The sequence below is a fragment of the Abrus precatorius genome, unplaced genomic scaffold (assembly GCF_003935025.1).
Source record: "Abrus precatorius isolate BTA unplaced genomic scaffold, Abrus_2018 Scaffold6, whole genome shotgun sequence".
In the NCBI taxonomy this organism is placed as follows: Eukaryota; Viridiplantae; Streptophyta; class Magnoliopsida; order Fabales; family Fabaceae; genus Abrus; species Abrus precatorius.
Window position 1 is genome coordinate 10,753,846 of NW_020874406.1, and position 20,775 is coordinate 10,774,620.

The window sequence follows — 20,775 nt, forward strand, 5'->3', positions numbered from 1 at the left end:
GTGTCAATAAGAGATTACAAAATCAACGCTAGAATTATCACGTGTTTGATCAAATCTATATAAGAATACCAAATGGTAGATGCAGCAGCCTTTTATTCAATCTTGTTAGGTAGTACAAGCGAAAAATGATTACGTATGTGTATCCCACCACCTTATTTTAAATCAAATAATTAATCATGACATTCAGTACATAGTCAGATACCCCAAATTGAAAAAAAGAAACACATGTATATATTGTACCTGAACTTGGAAAACCCTACTATATTTTCTCTAGTCTAATCCATATGTATTTGTTCTAATCGAATTATGAACCCCTCCACCTTTTGTACTTTTAGGTGAGAGTGAGATTAACTTTAAGAAAGTCTTATAACATCCTCAATATTGCAACTCCTTACAGATCGACAAGGTTGAGAGGCATACTAAAAGATTAGAATGCTGTTGATTTTAATTTGCTTTTTAATATACACTATATGTCAATAGGTCTATAAGTAGCATTCTCTATCTGAATTACCAAAATCTTTCTCAATAATATCTCAAAACCCTTATTGAAGTCACATATAATTTTGGCACACCATTATCGTTTTACGAATATATTAAACTCGCACAAAAGGGGAAGGGGGTCTCCAACTAACCATGAGTGTTTCCACAGGAACAGTTCAATTCACTTTTACCAAACAAATAAAGGGTAGTCTTATTATTTGCATCCACTTTTAATTGATACCTTCGCAGAGTCCGGTAATCAATGATATCAAAACTTACTTTGAGTGGCCAAAGATATCTAATGCCAGAGTTTTCATTCAATATATAAAGGTAAGTACAGAGAATATTATGTTGAAATTTAGACTAAATGACAGGAATTTCTAGACTATTATTAGGTGATTCTAATCTATATAATTAATGGTTGACTCTATCCTATTTATGGTAATACAATAGAATAATAACAGCTATACACGTTAATGCAAAAGAATAGTAACGACTATACATAAATATAAACTATATAAGGCAACAAATGGAACCAGATACACACGTTACTCCTCACTTGGTTAACAAGTAATAAACAATGGGACGAAGCAAGTTATTAATAATCATTTACATGGCATTGCATGTAGTTTCAAAATTTATATAACAAGTATAAATATATATACATACGCGCACGACAAAATCCTAGGAATAAACAGCAAAAGTTAGGAAAACATTATTTGAGTTAAAAGGTAGGAAAAAATTATAGAGAAATTATTTGAGTAGGGATTCGAAGTTGTATATTCTCCCTTGCTTTGACTACTTGAAATTACATCTAAATGCATATAACTCAGCATACACATCAAAATCAATTTCTAATCATAATAATAATTCTCCGTCAATATGTACCGAATCATGCGGAAGGAGTTATAGATAAGCAGCCAAATAGGATTGAACATTTATACCAAAGAAAGTAGGAGTCGATTTGATTTATAGTCTTCCAGTAAAACTACTTATGTACCTGAGTGCACAGAAACTATGGAAGGTAGAAGTCAATTTATCCTACCTTTATGTATGACCTTTCCGTATAAATTATTATTGGACAGATAGAAGCTCCCATTGTTACTTTGAAGGAGGTTCTATCAAACATCTTTTTTACATCAATTTACACTTAACGTTAATCACATTAATTTCATGCCGTGCAGTGTAGTAAAAAAATTGACGATAGTAACCAGTGCTATGATTTGGCATACTCTGTTGCCTCTCCAAAATGATAAAGTTGTTACTTGAAGTGCTTTTAAATTGCTTTTTCGCCAATAACTTGCGTTAAACTTGCTGTGAATTGAGACTCATAATAGGCCCTATAAAAAAGATGAAGAGAAGAAATAAAGAAGTGTAGAAAGGATAAAGCGCATTTTACAGTATTTATGAAAGAATGTCAATTAGTGTTTGGGTAATCAAGGAATGAATTAAGATTATAGTGTTTTTACAAATATTATTATTGCTGTTGTTGTATTCAAAGGGACTAAATGCCCCAACCAAATGATTGGTGAGCTATGTAAAAAATCAAATTAAAAGGAATAACTAAGAAGAAAAATGACAAAAGTTGGAGAGAGAGGGAGGTGTAGGACCACTTTGCTCTAGCGGTTCCGAAGAGTACAGCGTCGTGTTCCTTCTAGACACATTACGGAGTGTTTAATGTTTTGTTTTGCAACCACAAGTCACATCGTGGACACAACACAATAGTCAATTTGGGGGTTAAAGGGGTAGTAGACATTGCGGTTGGAGGGGTTTTCTACGAACATTACCTCATTATCCACATTTACAAGCCACTTTAGCCTTTGCATATTTACTATATTTTATCTCATTCAAATTAACTAATGTCTGTCCTTTCTTCTAAAGATTTCGTGTAAATGGAAAATATTATGCAAGCAACAATAACGAGATCTACCCTGTTACTTAATATGGTTGATTTCTATGAACATATAATAATTAGAGTTGGTAAAATGAAAGATCTACGTAATGAGAGTATTTACCAAAGATTAGAAGGTTATTAATTGAGAAGACGATGAGAGACGACTTGAATGTTTGCATTCATAAATATTATATTTGCGTCTTAACGTGCAAAGAACCACCATAGTAGTGTTGTCATTGTTAAGAGACAAGTATCTTTTTCATTTTTCTATTGAATTTTCGGACAAGAAAATTAAATAGATATCTATCAGCTTGTAGAATTAAAATACAGCAGAGCCCAAGAAAATGCATACAATAAGCCTTAATAATCTCCGTTATGAGGTTTTTAAAAAAGTTACTGTGTATATGCCCATTCTATTAGCAACTTGCTTGCGAAACAAAAGTCTATTTCGGTTTGGGAAAACAAGAAAATGATGATAGAAATTCCCATTTCGATGGGACGATGAAAAATCCAAGTTTACAAGCGCGGAAACAATGATTTACAACATAATAAACAGATTAATTTCCTACGCTACGATATAGTCGGCGTTACCCCCCGCACCCCGCCACCCCCCCAAAAAAAAAAAAAACAAAAAAATATGGCCGACGGACAAAAAATGGCACCTATACATCATAGTGGCAGATCCTATATTTTCTTTATTCTAATCCTACAAAAGTATAGGTATTAATAGCATTTTATTAGTGGTCCGATTGAAGATAAAAGCAAGATTAACTTGGAAATCAATCACACGCAAGTCAAGAACCGCTTCGTAGGTTTATCGAACAGCTCGTATGTCGAGTTGTTTGAATGTTAAATGAATGCAGCAACTTCTTGGGAAACATGCTGCAAACCCTTTGAACCACACAAGAAAGGAAACAAACTATCAGAATAAACAAATAAATAAATTGGGCAACCCTCGTTGTCGTCCCAACCCAAAGTATACAAAAGAAAACAAACTATCAAAAATTAATCAAAAGGATTATATGGATATCAGCAAAAGTCAATTAATGAACCTCAGCTGGAAAAAAATAATAATAAACAAAGCCATAGTATACTAACCTCCAGATCTTAAAGCAACCAGGCTAAAACAAAGTCCAAACATATCACGTAGTTGGCCGTGTCATTGTGGATAAACCTCGTCCCACAGGAATAACACCCGGATAAGTATCGCCCACTTCTTCCTCTTCTAAAGGAGCTGCATAGTAAGCATAAAAGATTGTAAAAGTACTTAACTAACCATTATTACATGATTTGCACCAGTAAATGAGACAGATTTCATCTTCCAAAATGATGTGGTAGACCTGCCTAATAGCCTTTTCTATTATCTACCAACATTCAACATGTAGCCAATCCACATACGGCTCTGAACATAGTTGACTAGCTTATACATTAGACACATCACTGAAGCTATTGATTTCCATAGATAAGATCTTCTGTTTGTGTTACCTACGGAACATGTTTAATGCAGCTACATCATGCAGTTCAGAAATTCAACTTCTGCATGGAAGAAATTGTGCTGATACCTAGGGAAGGAATTGGGATCCCATTTCTTATGTTCGATATCCTCTTTCAAGATTAAAATTTTAGTACTCAAACCTAGGAATTGAAGACGCAATTGTGAAAGCTACTGCTCAAATTTGGAAAAGATGAAATCTGGATTTACGTTCCAAAGTTGTGATACATAAGAACCTCGGAGGAATTAGCAAAGTAAATTCAATATTAGCCATTGGAATATTACTAAACCTGCTATGTCTTGTGCAGCCTGAGCACCAGCAATCCCAATGCATGAATATAGAGAATTCTCATCCACTTTCAACTGTTCATATGCAAGGTATATATCCTCAATAGCAGCAGCTTCATATAGAAAAGTTAGGTCCTTGATACATGATATGTCCTGGATCCCACAATTAACATTAAATAACACAACTTAGAAGAAAGAATGACAGATTAGAAGCATAATAGAAAATTTCATCGAGTCTAAATATGGCCAGACTAAACCTTAAACCAATTTTTGTTTTGCAATAAAAATAAAAATTTGAATATTTCACATGTCATGACTCAGAAATTTCCATCTCACCTTCCTTGGAACAGAAGAAGCTTGTAAGTGAGCTAACAATCCCAGCCAGTATGCATTTGACTTAATTTCAGCTTCATGTCTCATAAGAAGGGTCCGTTTAGCCTAACACCAGAGAAGAGCACCAAGAAAATACTCAAATTTTCAAGTCGTAATTAAATAGGCAGTAATCAACAAGAAAATTCAAGCCATAAATGGAAATAGAATGAGGGCGCCAAGTGCTTTTAACCAGAAAGTTAGTTTACTCTATTTTTTTGGACAAAGAAACTATCAAGGAGAAACATAATCCAGAGCAGAAGGATCAATTATTACCAAAAGAGTTCAGCAGAAAAACTTGTGGCTAGAAGTGCTGTTACTAAATTGTAATGTAAAAACTGAAAACTTTAAAACAACACAAGCATATGCAATAACTAACCCTGTCTAATTCCCTCTCAGTAATTTTGTTGCTATGCAGACCTCTAAGAACATTCTTGCATGCATCAACAGCTTTGTGCACCTGCAAATCAATTTTCCTTGAGACTTCCTGAACAGAATGAAACTGACGGCAAAAATATGTGTGAATGTTACAAGAATGGAGCTCAAACCTTGCTTGGTGTTGAGGTCACAGAGATCACATACCATCCTAGTTTAAGCCTGTCAAACAAGTTTAACTCAAATGACACATCATATGTCAACCCCAGAGAATCTCTTACAGTTGTGAAGAGCCTGTACAGAAAACATGTAATCAGATTTCAGACTGAATTTTGAAAACAACACTCGTATATTTGGGATACTAGTAGGAGATAACCTAGATGTTTATAAGATTTCAATGCAAAAGTAATGGGGTTGGCCTATTTTCAGCATGAAGATGATCAGGCTGGCCTGAGCCTGGAAACGAGCATGGTGTCTGAAGTTCCTACACTAAGATAACTACAGGGAGTAGAAAGAGGTACCTAGAATTTATAATCTCAGAAAGCAGTCCCATTGTTATACCAAAGAAAAGAGGATGAGTACGAAGTCTCTTCTGCAAACCATCTTCTGTCTGTTGAGCATCAGATTTTGACTGATCATCTGCACAAGCCATTTCCAGCATTTAATGATTAACAGTGATTCTGATAGTTTTGAAAAGCAAAGTAGGATATGATGCCACAAGAAAAAAAAAAATTGAAGTCCACCATTGATTGTTGGTGCATTATTAATTGATTCTAGCAAGTCTTTTCCATCAACAGTAAAACCCCAACGGTTTGGTGCTGGCCCAGCAATATAAGCACATGCCCTCTCATCGGTGTCCTTTAAAAATACCTGCAAAAAAAGGCAAAAGGAGACAAGCATGTCACAAGCCTTGCACTGCAAATTCACTTGTCATATTAAAGTTCTCACAAAAACAACATATTCTTAAAGGTAATATATGCTCAGCTTCTTACTTCTTGAAACTGTAAATCAGATGGAGATGAACGAAATAAGGGTGGGTTGAAATCTTCCTCTCGTCTGTGATTTCTTGTGGCCTGAGCTGTGCCAAGGTAATCAAGAATACAAGATTCAATATCCTCCTCACTGAAGTCACCTACAATGCATACCTGAAGAACAAAAAAGACTTCAGTGTTTGAATGTCATGGTAAAAGAACTATACATTCAACATATTAATGATGGCAGACCTCCATGTTATCACCAACAAATTGATTCATTACTGCATCCTTCACAGTTTGAAGGGTCAAATTTTCCAGTGATTTTGGTGTAGGCTCAATAAAACGCTCATCTCCATCCAGCATTGCTACCATGAGTTTGTGAGCAGTTGACCGCTCCAAGCTCTTGGGGATGGATCTATAATATGACAGATACAACTGCCTTGCTCTATCAAAAGCATCATCGACCCAGACACTATGCTGCACAACAGAAGCATAATAGGGAATGTAACAAATCAGAGATATAATTGAGTACATACATACGATGCCTTAAAGGTAATACAGCGAGAATTATATAGATGCAACATAAGTGGATAAGAAAGGGTTTAATAGTTACAAATGACAAGACATTTACCTCAAGCACCATGTGAAGCAATTGAAAGGCTGCACGCATCCCATTGTCTCTTAAAGTAAAACGGAACTCCATAGATATGAATTCCTCCGTAGATTCCAAGGAGCAGTTTATCAGGTGATTTACACAGAAAAGTTCCACCTGGTATTATGTGTGAAATACAATTTTATTAAATGGAAGTTCAAATAATAGAATTTATAGGGGTAAAAAAACTGTGCAGAGTTCTCCTGACATGGAGTGCATTTGCCACCAAAATTTCACAACATAAAAAGAATTATCTAATCTGTGCATTCATTATCAGAAATAGGCACTTGGTATTGGGAGGAAAACATTCCCCATAATTATGCACTGCAATTAGAATGGCCTTCTAAAATCTGCCATAAACTATATAGCAATCTGAATACCATATCAACATTCAAAATTTCATCCAACGTATGTCCATTTGTGCTTGGACTCACAATCGTAAAAAATCTATTAAGCATGATACATTTGTGCTCTCTTCTCATTCAAAAAAAATATGCTCAGCTGCTTATACATTATTTTACATTTGTGCTTAAATTTTGGTGCATATTTGAACAAGAAGTTTCTACTTTGCATCTTAGCATAAGCATTTCCTCCAATTTTATTTAACCATGAACAAGCCTTCTAACACTTCAATTTGCATGTACTGAAATAGGTATTAAATAATCATGTTCTTGTAGTTTATCTTGTGCAACAAATGTAAACATGACAAGGTCTACAAGATGCTAACCATTGTCTCTCTTGCTACCCCAACATATTAACAACCCAAGTAGTCCAGAGAAAAAAGTTTGAAAGAAAAATAGAATTAATTAGTTAAGGAAACATTAACAAATAAACCATACACTTCAAAAAGCCAAGAACGGTAAGAATGCACGTAACTACTGTGAATCAATGGAAAATGGGAACATATATCAGACAATAAAGTTTGGAGACATCAGTCAGTATGAAAAATTACCTGTTCCCTTGAGAAGTTGCCGACACGACCTCCCTCACTAAGTGTTCTAACACCCACAATCACAGATCCTCTTGACTCAGAACTCTCAGATGCTCGTCCACCACCAACAATCAGCCGCATCACACCGCTTTGTGTTTCAGTTTTTGATATCTGCCAACAATAAAATGCATTAATAAGTTCAATCAATGTCATCAATGTAGATGGCGGCTAATGACGGAAACCAAAAAAACTGCCATAAAGTTATGGCGGCCACCATGGCGGGTTATGGCGAATATAATAAAATATATAAAAAAATACTATAGATCACAGAAAATGATAGAAAATAATTAACTCAAAATATATGTAACATAACCTACAATCCAAAATAATTCAATACAAAATATGCAATTATCAACTAACTAACTAACTCTCTGATTAACTAATTATATCTCTAACTATTTATCTAACCAACTAATGTCTACCTATCAAATTCTTCATTTATGGCCCAAATTATCATTGTCAATCCTTCTTTTAAAAAGCATTTTCTCACCATAAATTTTTGCAACAATTAAACCACCCATAGACCATAGTAAAAGTGAAATAAGATTTTTTTTTTGTTTCTTGAGAGTCAAACAGATTCATGCTCATAGTTCCTAGTGGTTGATATTATTTGGATTAAAAGTATTGAGAGAGGAAAATGAGAGAATCAAGACTTTGAATAATATTTTCTTGATTTTGTGATGTAAAGTATGGTAATCAAAATCAAAATTCTAAGTAGGATTGGAAAGGGGATGTAAAACAGTATAAATATGAAGATGAGAGAAGCTAAATAAAGCCAGATGCCCACTAAAACAGAGCAAAGATGAAGATGAGAGATGGGAAGAAGTGAAAAAGAAAAGTTAGATAATATATTTTAATGAGAAGACTATTTTACCCTTTTAAAAAAATTTAAAACAGTGTCATTTTAAGGGTTAAAAAGGAAATTCAGTTTATTTTTAAAAGATAAAAAGTCTTTTTTACCCTTAAAAAAGACTAAAAGATAAAGCCGTAAGTTTAGCAACTTAAATTGACAAGCAAAAACAGCCCCAACCACATAAACACCAAAAGAATCTAGAGAGAGAACAGCAGCGGCGTAGCATCACACAGCAGCAGGACCGAAATGGAGCTGTAGCTGCAGTCGCCGGAAATAGAGACCCAAATGCACCAAAACAAAAACCCAAGGAGCCCAAGACAAAAAGAGATCTTAGAGAAAGCAGAGAGAGATGTCGCAGAGAGAGAGAGTGAAATCTTGATGGAGGGCAGAGAGAAAAGAGATGAGCAGAAAGGAGAGTGAGATTGCAGAAAGAGAGAGTGCGATCACAAAGAGAGGGAGGGTGAGATCGTAAGGAGAAGAGAGGGAAAAAACCTGGATTTAGGGTTGGGTTCTGAACTGGGTCGGGTCGAATCTGGCCCAAAAGTGCAGAAAAACCATATTTTCAAAAAAAAAATGCCATTTCTAATGATTTTTGCCATGGCCAGCCATTACTGTCATGCTCGTAACGGCCGCCATGGCACCGCCACGCCACGCCACGCCATCTTCGTAATGGCCTCTGTCATTTCCGCCATGCCATTCCGCCATGACGCCGCCATAACCAACATTTAACAACACTGAGTTCAATAAAACAGATACATCCTCTTCTGCACTGCAAGTCCTAAGCTATTTTGGGCCAATCTCAAATTACATTGGTGAAATGATCAGAAATTGAATGGTAGTACAAACATAGTAGGGAGTTGCGAATTAATTTTATGACAAGTTTTGTCTCCTTACAACCAACCCATAGATGTAAAAAAGAGAAAAAAGAAGCATCGGCAGAGAGTACTAGAGTTAGAACTCTATGGAGACTCAGTCATAATTTTAAAACATGCAATGGCAAATGAAAGACGCATTTTAACAATTAATGCAGTACAATGGCATAGAAAAGGAAAAAAAAGGTACAAGTATCATGAGAACGTCAACATAAACTTGCATAGAATACCTTATAATTAATGGGGATTCCATTTGAAAGACGGCGCCTTGTGATCCCAGTTTCCTCATCATGAAGCTTCGTAGCATCTGTTTCAGGATTTACAGGAATAAAGGCTGGCTTGCGCAGATTTTTCAACTCTTCTAGCTTTGATGATTGTATCAGTTCTTTTGGCACCTCAAGCTACATATTAAGTACATAGACAAGACACCCAGTTCATAAATAAATTGGATCCCACTACAATAATTTCACTATAAATATAAAATGAATAAAATTTGAATCAGTGTCGGTACTATATAGATTTACATCATAGCAATTAAGAATATAGATATCATTCATACAGACATTATAACTCATGGGGAACAAACCAATTTTTTAATGTAATCAAGTGTCAAATTCCCAGTACCAATAGACAAGTTGTCAGTCACTAGGTGAAAATCAATATGTTAGTAATAGGCCCAAACCCCCAATTAGTAAAGTCTATGTAAGGAGGCCCAATAGAAGAAAAGAGGCCCAATTAGCTGAGAAAAATGTAAAGAACAGAGAATAAATAGGGATAGGGGGAAAAAGGGAAGATTTAGCAGTGGATTAATAATAGGTCAGTTGGGGAGAGACCAGGCTCTCAAAGTCCTGGATATTCTTGTATTCTTTGATTCTTTCTCTCAGATTGGGATATTTTTCTTGACAGAGAACATTCAATAAAAGCATATTCAGTATTCCTACTACTACTTTAAAAAACTGAACCAGTTCCTTACAACTGGTATCAAAGCTCTCGAACCTGGGAGAATATTCATGGTGTATACGCGAATGGACCCTACTTGGGAAGATTTCCGCACCGCTTTAATAGGGAGATTTCAGCCCTCAATGGTACAAAAGACAATGGTAGAAGAGTATCGTGAGCAATTTGAGTTGTATGTAGGACCCCTTAAAAGTACCGAGGCTGAGTATTTGAAAGGGATATCTTTGAACGGACAGAAAGATATAGTCAGGGCAGAGTTGAAGTTGCATCGATTATCCACTCTACCAGAATTGATGGATTTTGCCCAAGGAATTGATGAGAAAAATTTGTTGCTGAGCCAAGAGGTTCTCAAAAATAATAAGGTAGGTGGTTCACACAAAAGCTATCCTTCGACAAGAAGGGTGACATGGGAAACGGGAATCAAGAACCACAATCTTGGGAACAGCACAGGAATTAGTTCTGTTGAGTCTAACAGCAGTAAACCAACCATTTCTTATAAAGGGAGGGGGTTCAAGAAGCTGACAAATGCTAAGTTTCAAGAGAAAACCAAGAAGGGATTATGTTTTCGGTGTGATGAGAAATTTGGTCCTGGGCATATTTGCAGAAATAGGCAACTCCAGGTGCTAATCCTAAGCAATGATTTAAGTGAAGCGGAAGAAAGAGGTGGTGAAGAAGAGAACGGAGCAGATCTTAAAGAATTACAACTGTCAATGTGTAGTATTACTAGACTAACCTCAAAAAATTCCATCAAAATGTGGGGTGAGATTGAAGGTGCAAGGTGGCTGTATTGGTGGATTGCAGAGCGTCCCATAATTTCATATCATCCACGTTTGTTCACGATAAACAGTTACCCATTATTGAGACAGCAACATACACTGTGGAAGTGGGTGGAAGTGGGGGATGGTCGGAGAATTAAGTGTAAAGGGGTTTGTTCTCAGGTAGCACTTCAAATTCAAGGACTAAAAATTCAACAGGATTTCTTCATATTTGACCTAGGAGGGGTGGATGTGGTACTAGGCATGGAATGGCTGGCTGGCTGGCTTGGGGGAAATCAGAGCTAACTGAAGGTGCCTGTGAAAGGGGGAATTATGGTGTTGAAAGGTGAACCAAGACTATCCAAAGCTGCTGTGAGTCTGTGACTTTCAAGGAGTTGGTCAAGGCTCTGCAAAATGAGGCACAAGGGTACGTCGTGGAATGCAAACTCATCGAAGGTGAAGAATTAACTAATGAAAATGATGCAGAAAACACTATTCCTCAGGAACTTGATAAAATTTTGGAGGATTTTGAGGAAGTATTCAAAGAATCAAAAGGCCTACCACCCACAAGGAGACAAGACCGAGCCAATAGGTTGAAAGAAGGATCAGAAATACCCAATTTACGGCCATACAGGTACCCCCATTACCAGAAAACAGAAATAGAGAAACTTTTGAGTGATATGTTAGTCTCTGGTATCATCAGGCTGAGTGTAAGTTCTTATTCTAGTCCAGTCATTCTTGTAAAAAAAAGAGATGGGGGTGGAGATTTTGTGTGGATTATAGGGCCCTCAACAAGATTACAATTCTGGATAAATTTCTGATTCCCATTATTGATGAATTGTTGGATGAATTGGGGGGAGCAGCTATTTTTTCAAAACTGGACCTGAAATCAAGTTACCACCAAATTTGGATGCGGAAAAAAGATATTCCTAAAACTGCTTTCAGGACACATGAAGGGCATTATGAGTTTGTGGTAATGCCCTTTGGATTAACTAATGCTCCTTCAACCTTTCAATCTTTAATGAATGAGGTATTACGCCCTTATTTGCGGAAGTTCGTCCTTGTTTTTTTTTATGACATCTTAATATACAGTAAAGGTGAGGGGGAACATGCAAAACATCTTCAGCTAGTACTGCAACTTTTGAAGGAATATCAATTATTTGTCAATAGAAAAAAGTGTACTTTTGGCCAAAAGCAGATAAAATATTTGGGTCACATTATCTCCAAACAAGGGGTCGCAGCAGACCAAAGAAAACTACAAGTTATGATGACATGGCCTACCCCTAAAGATGTGAAGGCGCTACAAGGATTTTTGGGCCTTACGGGCTATTATCGTAGGTTTATTAAGAATTATGGGAGCATTGCCAAACCTCTAACACAGCTCCTTAAGAAGGACAGTTTTCAGTGGAGTAAGGAGGCTCAAGAAGCTTTTGATGTTTTAAAGGGCGCAATGGCTGCATTACCAGTTCTCACTGTTCCAAATTTTACAAAAACTTTTATTGTGGAGACAGATGCCTCTAGCAGAGGATTAGGGGCGGTTTTATTACAGGAGGGCAGACCAGTAGCTTTTCTCAGTCAAACGTTATCAGACAAAGCCCAATTGAAGTCAGTCTATGAGAGAGAATTGATGGCAATCATCTTAGCAGTACAGAAGTAGCACCACTATTTGATGGGCAGGCATGTCATCATTCATACAGACCAAAGAAGTTTATGATTTCTGAATGATCAACGATTATTTGGTGAGGAACAGGTTCGCTGGACCTCTAAACTGATTAGATTCGATTTTGAGATAAAGTATAACCAGGCTGTGAAAATGGGGCTGCAGATGCACTGTCTAGAAAAATGACCTATGTTGCCATCTCTGTTATGAATAGCTAGAATAGATGTATAAAGACTAGGGTTTAATTTAATATTATAACAACGGGCTTGGCCCAGTAGGGTTACATTACATAGTAGTCAATCCCGGATAACAGCGCAAAGCGGCTGACCTCAAAAACACTATAGCGGCATAGTGGATAGCAGGATGGCCGCTATCCTAAAGTTCTAAGTATTATACTTAATATAAAATTAATATCCAAAACAGAGAGAAATAAAAAATAGAGAAGGAAGATAAGGAAATAAGAAAAGAGAGAAATGGTCAATCACTAGCGGGATGCAGGTTCGTCAGATGTTTTATCAGAGAAGAAAAAGATGACTGAAAATATTTGGATCACGTCGGAAGCTTCACCTGAGTTGAAGAAGACAACCGAAGAGGAAGACGATGTCAGAAGTTTTGCTGGAGATGAAGAAAATAACCGGAGGATGACTATGTCACGTAAGAAGCCTCGCCGGAGAAGAAGGACACCGAAAGCAAGAGAATGTCGCAGAGAATGAAGATAGGGAAGAACAAACCAGAGAACTGAGAGACAAAAATGAAAACTTAGGGCTCGTGGAGAATAAATAGGGATAGGGGGAAAAAGGGAAGATTTAGAGGTGGATTAATAATAGGTCGGTTGGGAAGAGACCAGGCTCTCAAAGTCCTGGATATTCTTGTATTCTTTGATTCTCTCTCTCAGATTGGGATATTTACCTTGACAGAGAACATTCAATAAAAGCATATTCAGTATTCCTACTGCTACTTTAAAAAACTGAACCAGTTCCTTACACAATACTTCTCAAGTCAAATCAAGATTAACTAACAAGGAATTAAGCTGAAGGAAGTGATACCTCAGGCTCTGGCTCAATAGGTTCACTCAATCCAGCTTTGATAGCATCTGTAATTTCAGTCGATGATATCTTGAATTCTGTTTCACCGGCTTCCTCAATGTGAACTTTTTTTGGAACACAAGCAACAATTGCTGCAGGAAGGGGTGCAGTAGGCTTTCCAAAATCAGCTATAAATTCTAACACCTTGGCACCAACAGAATTAACCTGAACCAGAAGATATTCAAAGTAAATGACTTGTAGATACCAGCTATGTTTTATAACTTACCAATTTTTTTTCTACAATAACTCTGAAATATTAAAATTTAATTTAAAATATAATAAAATATTTATAACATTTTGTTTTTCAAAAAAGAATTGGAGAAAATGTCACACACAAAGAAACAGAATACCAGAAATATATTAATATCACAAAGGAACAACAATTGCAACAAACTTAAAATTCCACAAAAGGATAATCAATATGGTTGACAATGATGTAATGGTATCTAAATATTACTTTCTATAAATCGGATACCAATCAGCAACTAGAAAACAATCTAAGATAGATTGAAAGCGTTGATATATAAATATAGTAATTAGACCCGTTGATATGTATATATAGTAATTAAAAATGTAACATTAGGATTACCTTTATTAGGTAAGGTTCTGAAATTAATATAGATTTATGTATATTAGTATAAATTCAGACCTTTGGACCAAATGCAATGCACACAAGTTTTAAATATTAAATTTCTACAGAGAGAAACTAAAACCTCACATTTAGCATGGAAGTAATGCAGAAATCATCAAGCACAGGGAAAAATCAATCATCTCCCTTATCAGGATAAACAAAAAGGTTGTGGTAACAAATTTAAATTGTAGCAATTTGCAAAGAGGTATCTGCACAATTACCTGCCATCAGTTCATGCCTCCAACGGAGACTTTCCATTTAAGAGTTGTTATAATAAAACAAGAACACAAAAAGGGGGGGGATTTTCAATATAATTTAAAAAATTGCACAAGGACCAATGGCTACCAATGAATTACCTCATCAAGGGTAACTGTCCCAGCAACAGCAAGTAAACTTTCATGCCCTTGTCTCTGGTCCATAACTTTATGGCCAAGAGCATCACTTTCCATGATAAAATCCAAGTTATCAACAGAAGATACATTATCAATCATGGCTGCCAGGTGTTCACTGTCTTTCAGAAGGGCATCTAAATAACGAGTTAATTCACCCTGGGTAACACCAAATTCTTTAAGTCTTCGAACCTGTAACATGCAAATTTTCATTAGAGTCTCATAATAGAAAGAAAGCAATAAAGCTAGGAACATTTGCAAGAATAAAAAGAATATCATGCTTCAAATAATTGTCATAAAGTCAAGTCATTTTATATCTTTGTAAATTAAATTGGGAAGTAAAAAGAAGAATTGAAATATAACCAAAAATACCTAGCCAAAACAACCAATGGAAACAAAACTAAAAACAGCACTACTGTAAACGATCAAAGCCCAGCAAAAGAAGTTAACCTCTTGTACAGCAACTCTAATTGCATTTTGCCAATTCTTTGGTTCTGCAGTTATAGTAAGAGTGGTCACAGTACATCCTTCCCTTCCAGAATCACTATGATCCAATTCAACGGAAGTGAATGGTGGATTTGAACTCTGTAAATTTCATGTATTAGTAACCATTTAGATGCTAAGGGATAGGCCATCTAGCAAATTACAAAAATAAAGGGCTATAAAAAAGTAAATAGTAATTAATCCACTACAAGACAGCCTTTATAGGAATTTTGTAAAAAGGCTATAAGATTAACAAGTTAACAAGGATTTGAGGAACACTGGGTATAATTTGTGAAATATTTAGAACATGTTTGGTTTGAGTAAACATTTTTCATTTTGATTTCTTGTTTTCACTAAAATTAGTAAAATGTCACCATGATTTCACATAATAAATTCCAAATGATTCCTACAGTAGCCATAGAAAAATACATGATTAAGAAATGACATATCAGATACAAAGAACTTAATCTCACCTTATATCTTGTATTAATTCGAAAATGAAGAGCAGACAAAAATATTCTTTTCATCAAGACATTGCGCAAATCTCTGTATGTTTGAACTTTATTCACTGGAATCTGCAATTCAAAAAGATAAACAACAACGAGAGGGAACATAAATATTATAATAACTAAAAGCATATCAAGTAAATACCAAAGAGGAGAAATGTTTAAAAAAAAATTCAAGTATGGAAGGAAAGAAAACAAGGATCACTATGGTAAATTCAAGATAGCTGCTGACCCCAAAACTAACATAGCAGGTGATTATGGATACAAGATAAATATAATTTATACTATATGCATATAATATAAATGCTCAAAAAAGATTGAAAAAAAAAGAACCATACAACTAAAGATGTATTCATCATCAATAATTAAAAGCCATAGTCTAGACACAAACACATTAATCTAAGGATAAGTACTAATAAGTCAATAACAACAAATGTCAAGCATCACAAGGGGTAAAAAGAAAAAAGACAGAGAAAATATAATTCTTGGGGGAAGACAGGAAGTATATACAAAAGAAATGTAAAATCTAAAGTATAAGTTGGACTCAAGAATAAGATAACAAAAATTCAACCTCTTCATACCTTACAGAACATATTAATTGAAAAATTTTGAAGCAACTCATGTTGAAATATTTGTGGTAGCTTTACATCAGCACTGCTTCCAGGAAGTGACCAATTATGCTTCACAGGAGGACGAACAGCTTGTCTTTCCTTACTGAATATTTTTGATTGATCCATTGTATTAGCAGATCTTTCAATAGAATTTCCACCCAGACCAACAGAGAGCTTAGGAACAAGAAAACTAGCCATTGCACCAAATGCACTAGGAGTGGCTACAGAACCTTTCTCATTTTCCACACCAGTTTGTCCAAAAACTGCCTGCATGACAAGAGTTTATTGCATAAGACTCCTAAATATTGTAACAATGGTCATAACCAAGCCTACAACTCTACAAATGTATGTTGGACATACTTCAATTTGGTAAACAGTCTTTGTGATGTCATCAATATCCCCCACAATGTACAAGGTAGCATTTGCAGGGAAATACCAACGCTCATGAAACTTCCTTATTTTATCTGCATCCCACTTCTTTATCTGTTCTTCTAATCCAATAGGAAACCTTTTGCTCAGCTTATTTTCAGAATGCAGATGCTGTAACAACTGCAATTACAGAAATTAAAAGCAATGCAAATGTGAAACAAAAAAATTGAGTCAATATTATGCAAAAATATCAAGTTGATACTTAATTTTCCATCACATATCTTGTTCCTCACCTGGCAATCAACACGATACTCTATTGTATTCATCATTTGAAGCTCTGAGAGTATAGCACGCCGTTCTTTCTCAATTCTAGAAGAAAGAAACTTTGGGTGGAAAGCTATCTGCATGCATCAATAATGATAAGCTGTGATTCAATGTTATCGATGCCAACCAAGAAATACCATATCCATATTTACTCTATTGTGCCCTTAAATATTTATAGGGATGGATCAAGTAGGGGTCAAACCAAAGCATAAAGCCAAGATCAGATGAAACACAATGTAAAAGCTAATATATATGCATATGTACAACTACAAAGTAGAAGTGGCTTATATGGCATAAATAAAGCAAAATTAAACAAAGCATACCTCATTCAAGGCATCCAAAACAAATGGAAGTAGATCACCATCAGAATCCTGACATACAACATCCATTTATAATCAACATCAATAAAATATGAAACAATTCAACACAATTTAATGCATGCATACATATGTTGGAAACAAGGCATACATGTTCCCTTTCAGATTGTTTTAGATGATGAATTGTAGTAACAATTAAGCACTAAAGAATATGAAGCCTAGTAGCAAGACATGGACAGATTTAAGAAAACAGCAAGGTACCCATTGGGAAATCGCAGTTTAAATGTGTCATGGAAGAATTTTCTCACACATAATAAGCATAGTAAACACGACTATCAGATTTCTATTTCTACCTTTATAATCTTCACTTGTCCATTTCATCCTCTCTCTCTCAGGAAAAGTTTTGCCTTCCTAGAATTGAGCCTAATGTTGTCTCTAATGGATTTCCACTCTAAATATCATGTTGAATATCTTTAAAGAATGCCATTTACATTTTCTATTTCATTGACATGGATATACCTTCACATATAACAAATTTTAACTGTTTGGCACTCTCATGCCAATAGAACACTGGGATTTGGGAGTATTCATGACAATTTCTTTTTACAACTTAAGTAAAAAACAAAAAAACTTCAGTTAGTCAAATACCGTGCTGTTCAAACTATAAATTAATCACTTTCCTTACAACGTCAATAATCTCCACATTTGCTCAGACAGAGGTACAAACACCATTTCACCCTATTCTCATATGCTTAATTTAAATTACTAATTAGTAACATAACAGCTCAAAAATTATTCAAAATGATAAATGAAAAAATAACAAGAAACTAATATTTGAATGAATAACAAAGAACTGCACACCAAACGGCCCAAACCTTGGTGGTTGTAGGAGCATGGATGTGAAACACTGTATGATGGAAATCAGTATAGGCGTTTGAGCGGGCTCCTGTTCCCAGAAGCTTCTCACGTTTTTTACTTCCTAAGAAAGCAACATGCTCAATCATATGTGCAATTCCTTGCTCATCATCCTCTTCATCTATCGATCCTGCATGAACTTCCAAGTGTGCTTCAAACCTAAAATTGAATCAGTTGATACTAAGCAGTTAGCAACAAGCACATTCTAGAGAATCTGCAATACTGCTTACATGTGTACAGCCCCCATTTTGAAATTCTTATCATCGCCATATCACAGAAAAACAATGTTCAAAAGAGTAAATATTTACTATATAAACATTGATTGTGTCAATTTTATTAAATAATCTTCTAGAAGTCACTCAATTATTCACTGCAAAGGTGTAAATGCTATACATAGATTTCAACTAAGAACACTCTGCTCAGCTCACATCTTATATCAAATTTCACAATTAAAATCTTGACTTGTCAACATAGCTTTCGTGCAGAAACAACTACTACTTAAGAAAAAGAGGGTAAGGAACTGCCGTGAGGCACCTCCAGGGGGAATTCATAAATTGAATTCACCTTTTTGGAGGAACTTTATTAGGTAGAATCAAATAACGCAGTCCATTCTTTAGTTGACCCCGATGCAACTTAGGGTGAGATGGAAGTTCAGAACTTAGAAACCCCTCAATCCGCTCTAATTCAGAATCCAATACACTTAAATCTTGTTTTTCAGCAATACCATCTGGCCAGGCTGTGCTTGCTGCGTGTGGCTCATCCGGACCCACAGTTGCACGCGGAAGTTGAACCCGCTTGACCTGAGAAATCACATTAACACAACCAAATATGGTAGTTGAGAATAAGGGAAGAGGACGCAAGTTGTCTTAATGCAATCACATCGTAAGCACACAACATACAAGGCAGAATGAAACCGAACATATACATCGAATACTGTACAAGCATGCTCGAACATTCATCAGCTAAAAGTGAAGTGAGTGAGAAGAAAACTCACAGAAGAACACTGGAATTTATTCTTAGATAGCTGAAAAGAAGAATTATCAGGAAAAGCCGCAGGACCAAATCTTGCGAGAATTGAACGGCGTTTCTTGGCGGAGGCAAGACAGCAAGAGGTGCAGCTTTGATGCGGCACGAAAAACGAGGGTTCACAAAGGCGTTTCCAGGCACGAGGCTTGTTCAATCCGCCATGAACAGCTTTATGCCTTCTTCTTTCCCTGAAAGACAAATACAAGCGTTAATATAAAAAAATTGGAAGCAGGTTCGGGAATTTTTTCTCATGGCAAGTATCAGAAATTGAAGAGGGATTAATTAATACCTAGTGGAAGAAGATAGGAATAAACGGTTGTTACGCAATGGAGTGTGAAAACGAGAAGAGGTTGTGACGGAAGGGTGAAGAAGAAGATGATGACGATGGTGAGGGATGGCAAGGCCGCTTCCAACCACAGAGGTTGAAGTTGAAGCAGCCATGAGCATAGGCATAGTAACCGAAAAATCGAAAGAGGGTGAATGAAGCTATTCAGCTATATAGACTCCGCCACCCACATTCCCGGACAGACACACCCTCTAGATTTTTCAGATTTTTTTTCCCCTTTCTTTCTCTTCTCAATTTGTGTAGTTTACAACTGTCACGTGTAGACACACGTTGTGGGCAACGCAAATCAATTACACTTTTTTCATATATATTTATAAACACGTTAATAAAAATATTTTAAATCATTTGTTTTGCAATTTTCATTTTTTGCATTTTAACATCAACAAAATGTATTGAAATTTAACGTGTAAAATATGTATCAAAACTAAATATGCACTCACATCAGACTTTTTTCCCTTGGTTCTATCCCAAACTCAAATCTATTATTCTTTAATTTCAATTTTCATTTACATTACCACTTCTCATCACATTTATTTTTAATTTTCTTTTACAGCTCGTTTTTTAAAAACGAGCCAAACCATCCAATTTTGTTTTTGACTAATTGATAATAGTACAAGACAATTCAGTCCGCTTTATGAACACTAGTTACAAAGATACAAATATTAATTGTCTTAGTTATTATTAACCAGGACATACCAATTATAGGTGACAATTTAATTATGTTTGTGCACTTTTTTTCACGGTAACTATGTTTATTATTCATGTTTACCTTTGCATGAAATATCATTTTTTATTTCCAATTAAATATAAACGTTTAGATCACATTACCGAACAACGCAATGGCAAATTCATCCGATCAAGAATATCAAGAGACGTGGATATGCAAGAATTCCTCAAGACAAGACTTTATTCTTGCTTCATTCACCGGTTCAAGAATATGCTGCAAGTTTTGGATGTTTGGTGCTTGTCATGACCAAACAAAAACTGTATTTCTTCTTGTGAAATCATAAATTTCAAAATATTTTCTTTTTGAAGTTGAGACCCAAATCAGCATTCATTTGATCGTGTTCCACATTACAGCTGCATTCTCAATGACGCTAAAACACACCAGCATGGCCCTAGTAGCCAATTCCAACAAGAACAAACTACTACCTGTGCTGG

At 35.6% G+C, this 20,775-nt stretch overlaps 1 protein-coding gene across 1 annotated transcript; it reads right to left on the reverse strand.

The window, feature by feature from the left end:
• Positions 1 to 2,762: 2,762 nt before the first annotated feature.
• LOC113868416 (stromal processing peptidase, chloroplastic) lies at positions 2,763 to 19,896 on the reverse strand. The gene is made up of 25 exons (XM_027503976.1): positions 19,558 to 19,896; positions 19,237 to 19,456; positions 18,807 to 19,042; positions 18,203 to 18,401; positions 17,334 to 17,381; positions 16,980 to 17,087; positions 16,678 to 16,866; positions 16,288 to 16,584; positions 15,674 to 15,775; positions 15,168 to 15,302; positions 14,685 to 14,909; positions 13,659 to 13,862; positions 9,471 to 9,641; positions 7,477 to 7,626; positions 6,504 to 6,641; positions 6,122 to 6,349; positions 5,891 to 6,043; positions 5,642 to 5,768; positions 5,420 to 5,537; positions 5,072 to 5,192; positions 4,903 to 4,983; positions 4,491 to 4,592; positions 4,157 to 4,307; positions 3,473 to 3,608; positions 2,763 to 3,265 (listed from the first exon to the last, which is right to left on the reverse strand). The coding sequence occupies exons 1-24, from the start codon at positions 19,719 to 19,721 to the stop codon at positions 3,517 to 3,519; spliced, it is 3,759 nt and encodes a 1,252-aa protein (XP_027359777.1). The 5' UTR covers positions 19,722 to 19,896; the 3' UTR covers positions 2,763 to 3,265; positions 3,473 to 3,516.
• Positions 19,897 to 20,775: the final 879 nt, after the last annotated feature.

Bases quoted from the DNA above. Each gene is read 5' to 3' on its own strand.
- LOC113868416 (XM_027503976.1), bottom strand. From the start codon at position 19,721: ATGCCTATGCTCATGGCTGCTTCAACTTCAACCTCTGTGGTTGGAAGC. The intron at 17,382-18,202 runs GTTTGGGCCGTT...GTTGTATGTCAG, and splicing joins ATGCTCCTACAACCACCAAG to GATTCTGATGGTGATCTACT. The intron at 9,642-13,658 runs GTATCACTTCCT...CTTAATATGTAG, and splicing joins CTATTGAGCCAGAGCCTGAG to CTTGAGGTGCCAAAAGAACT.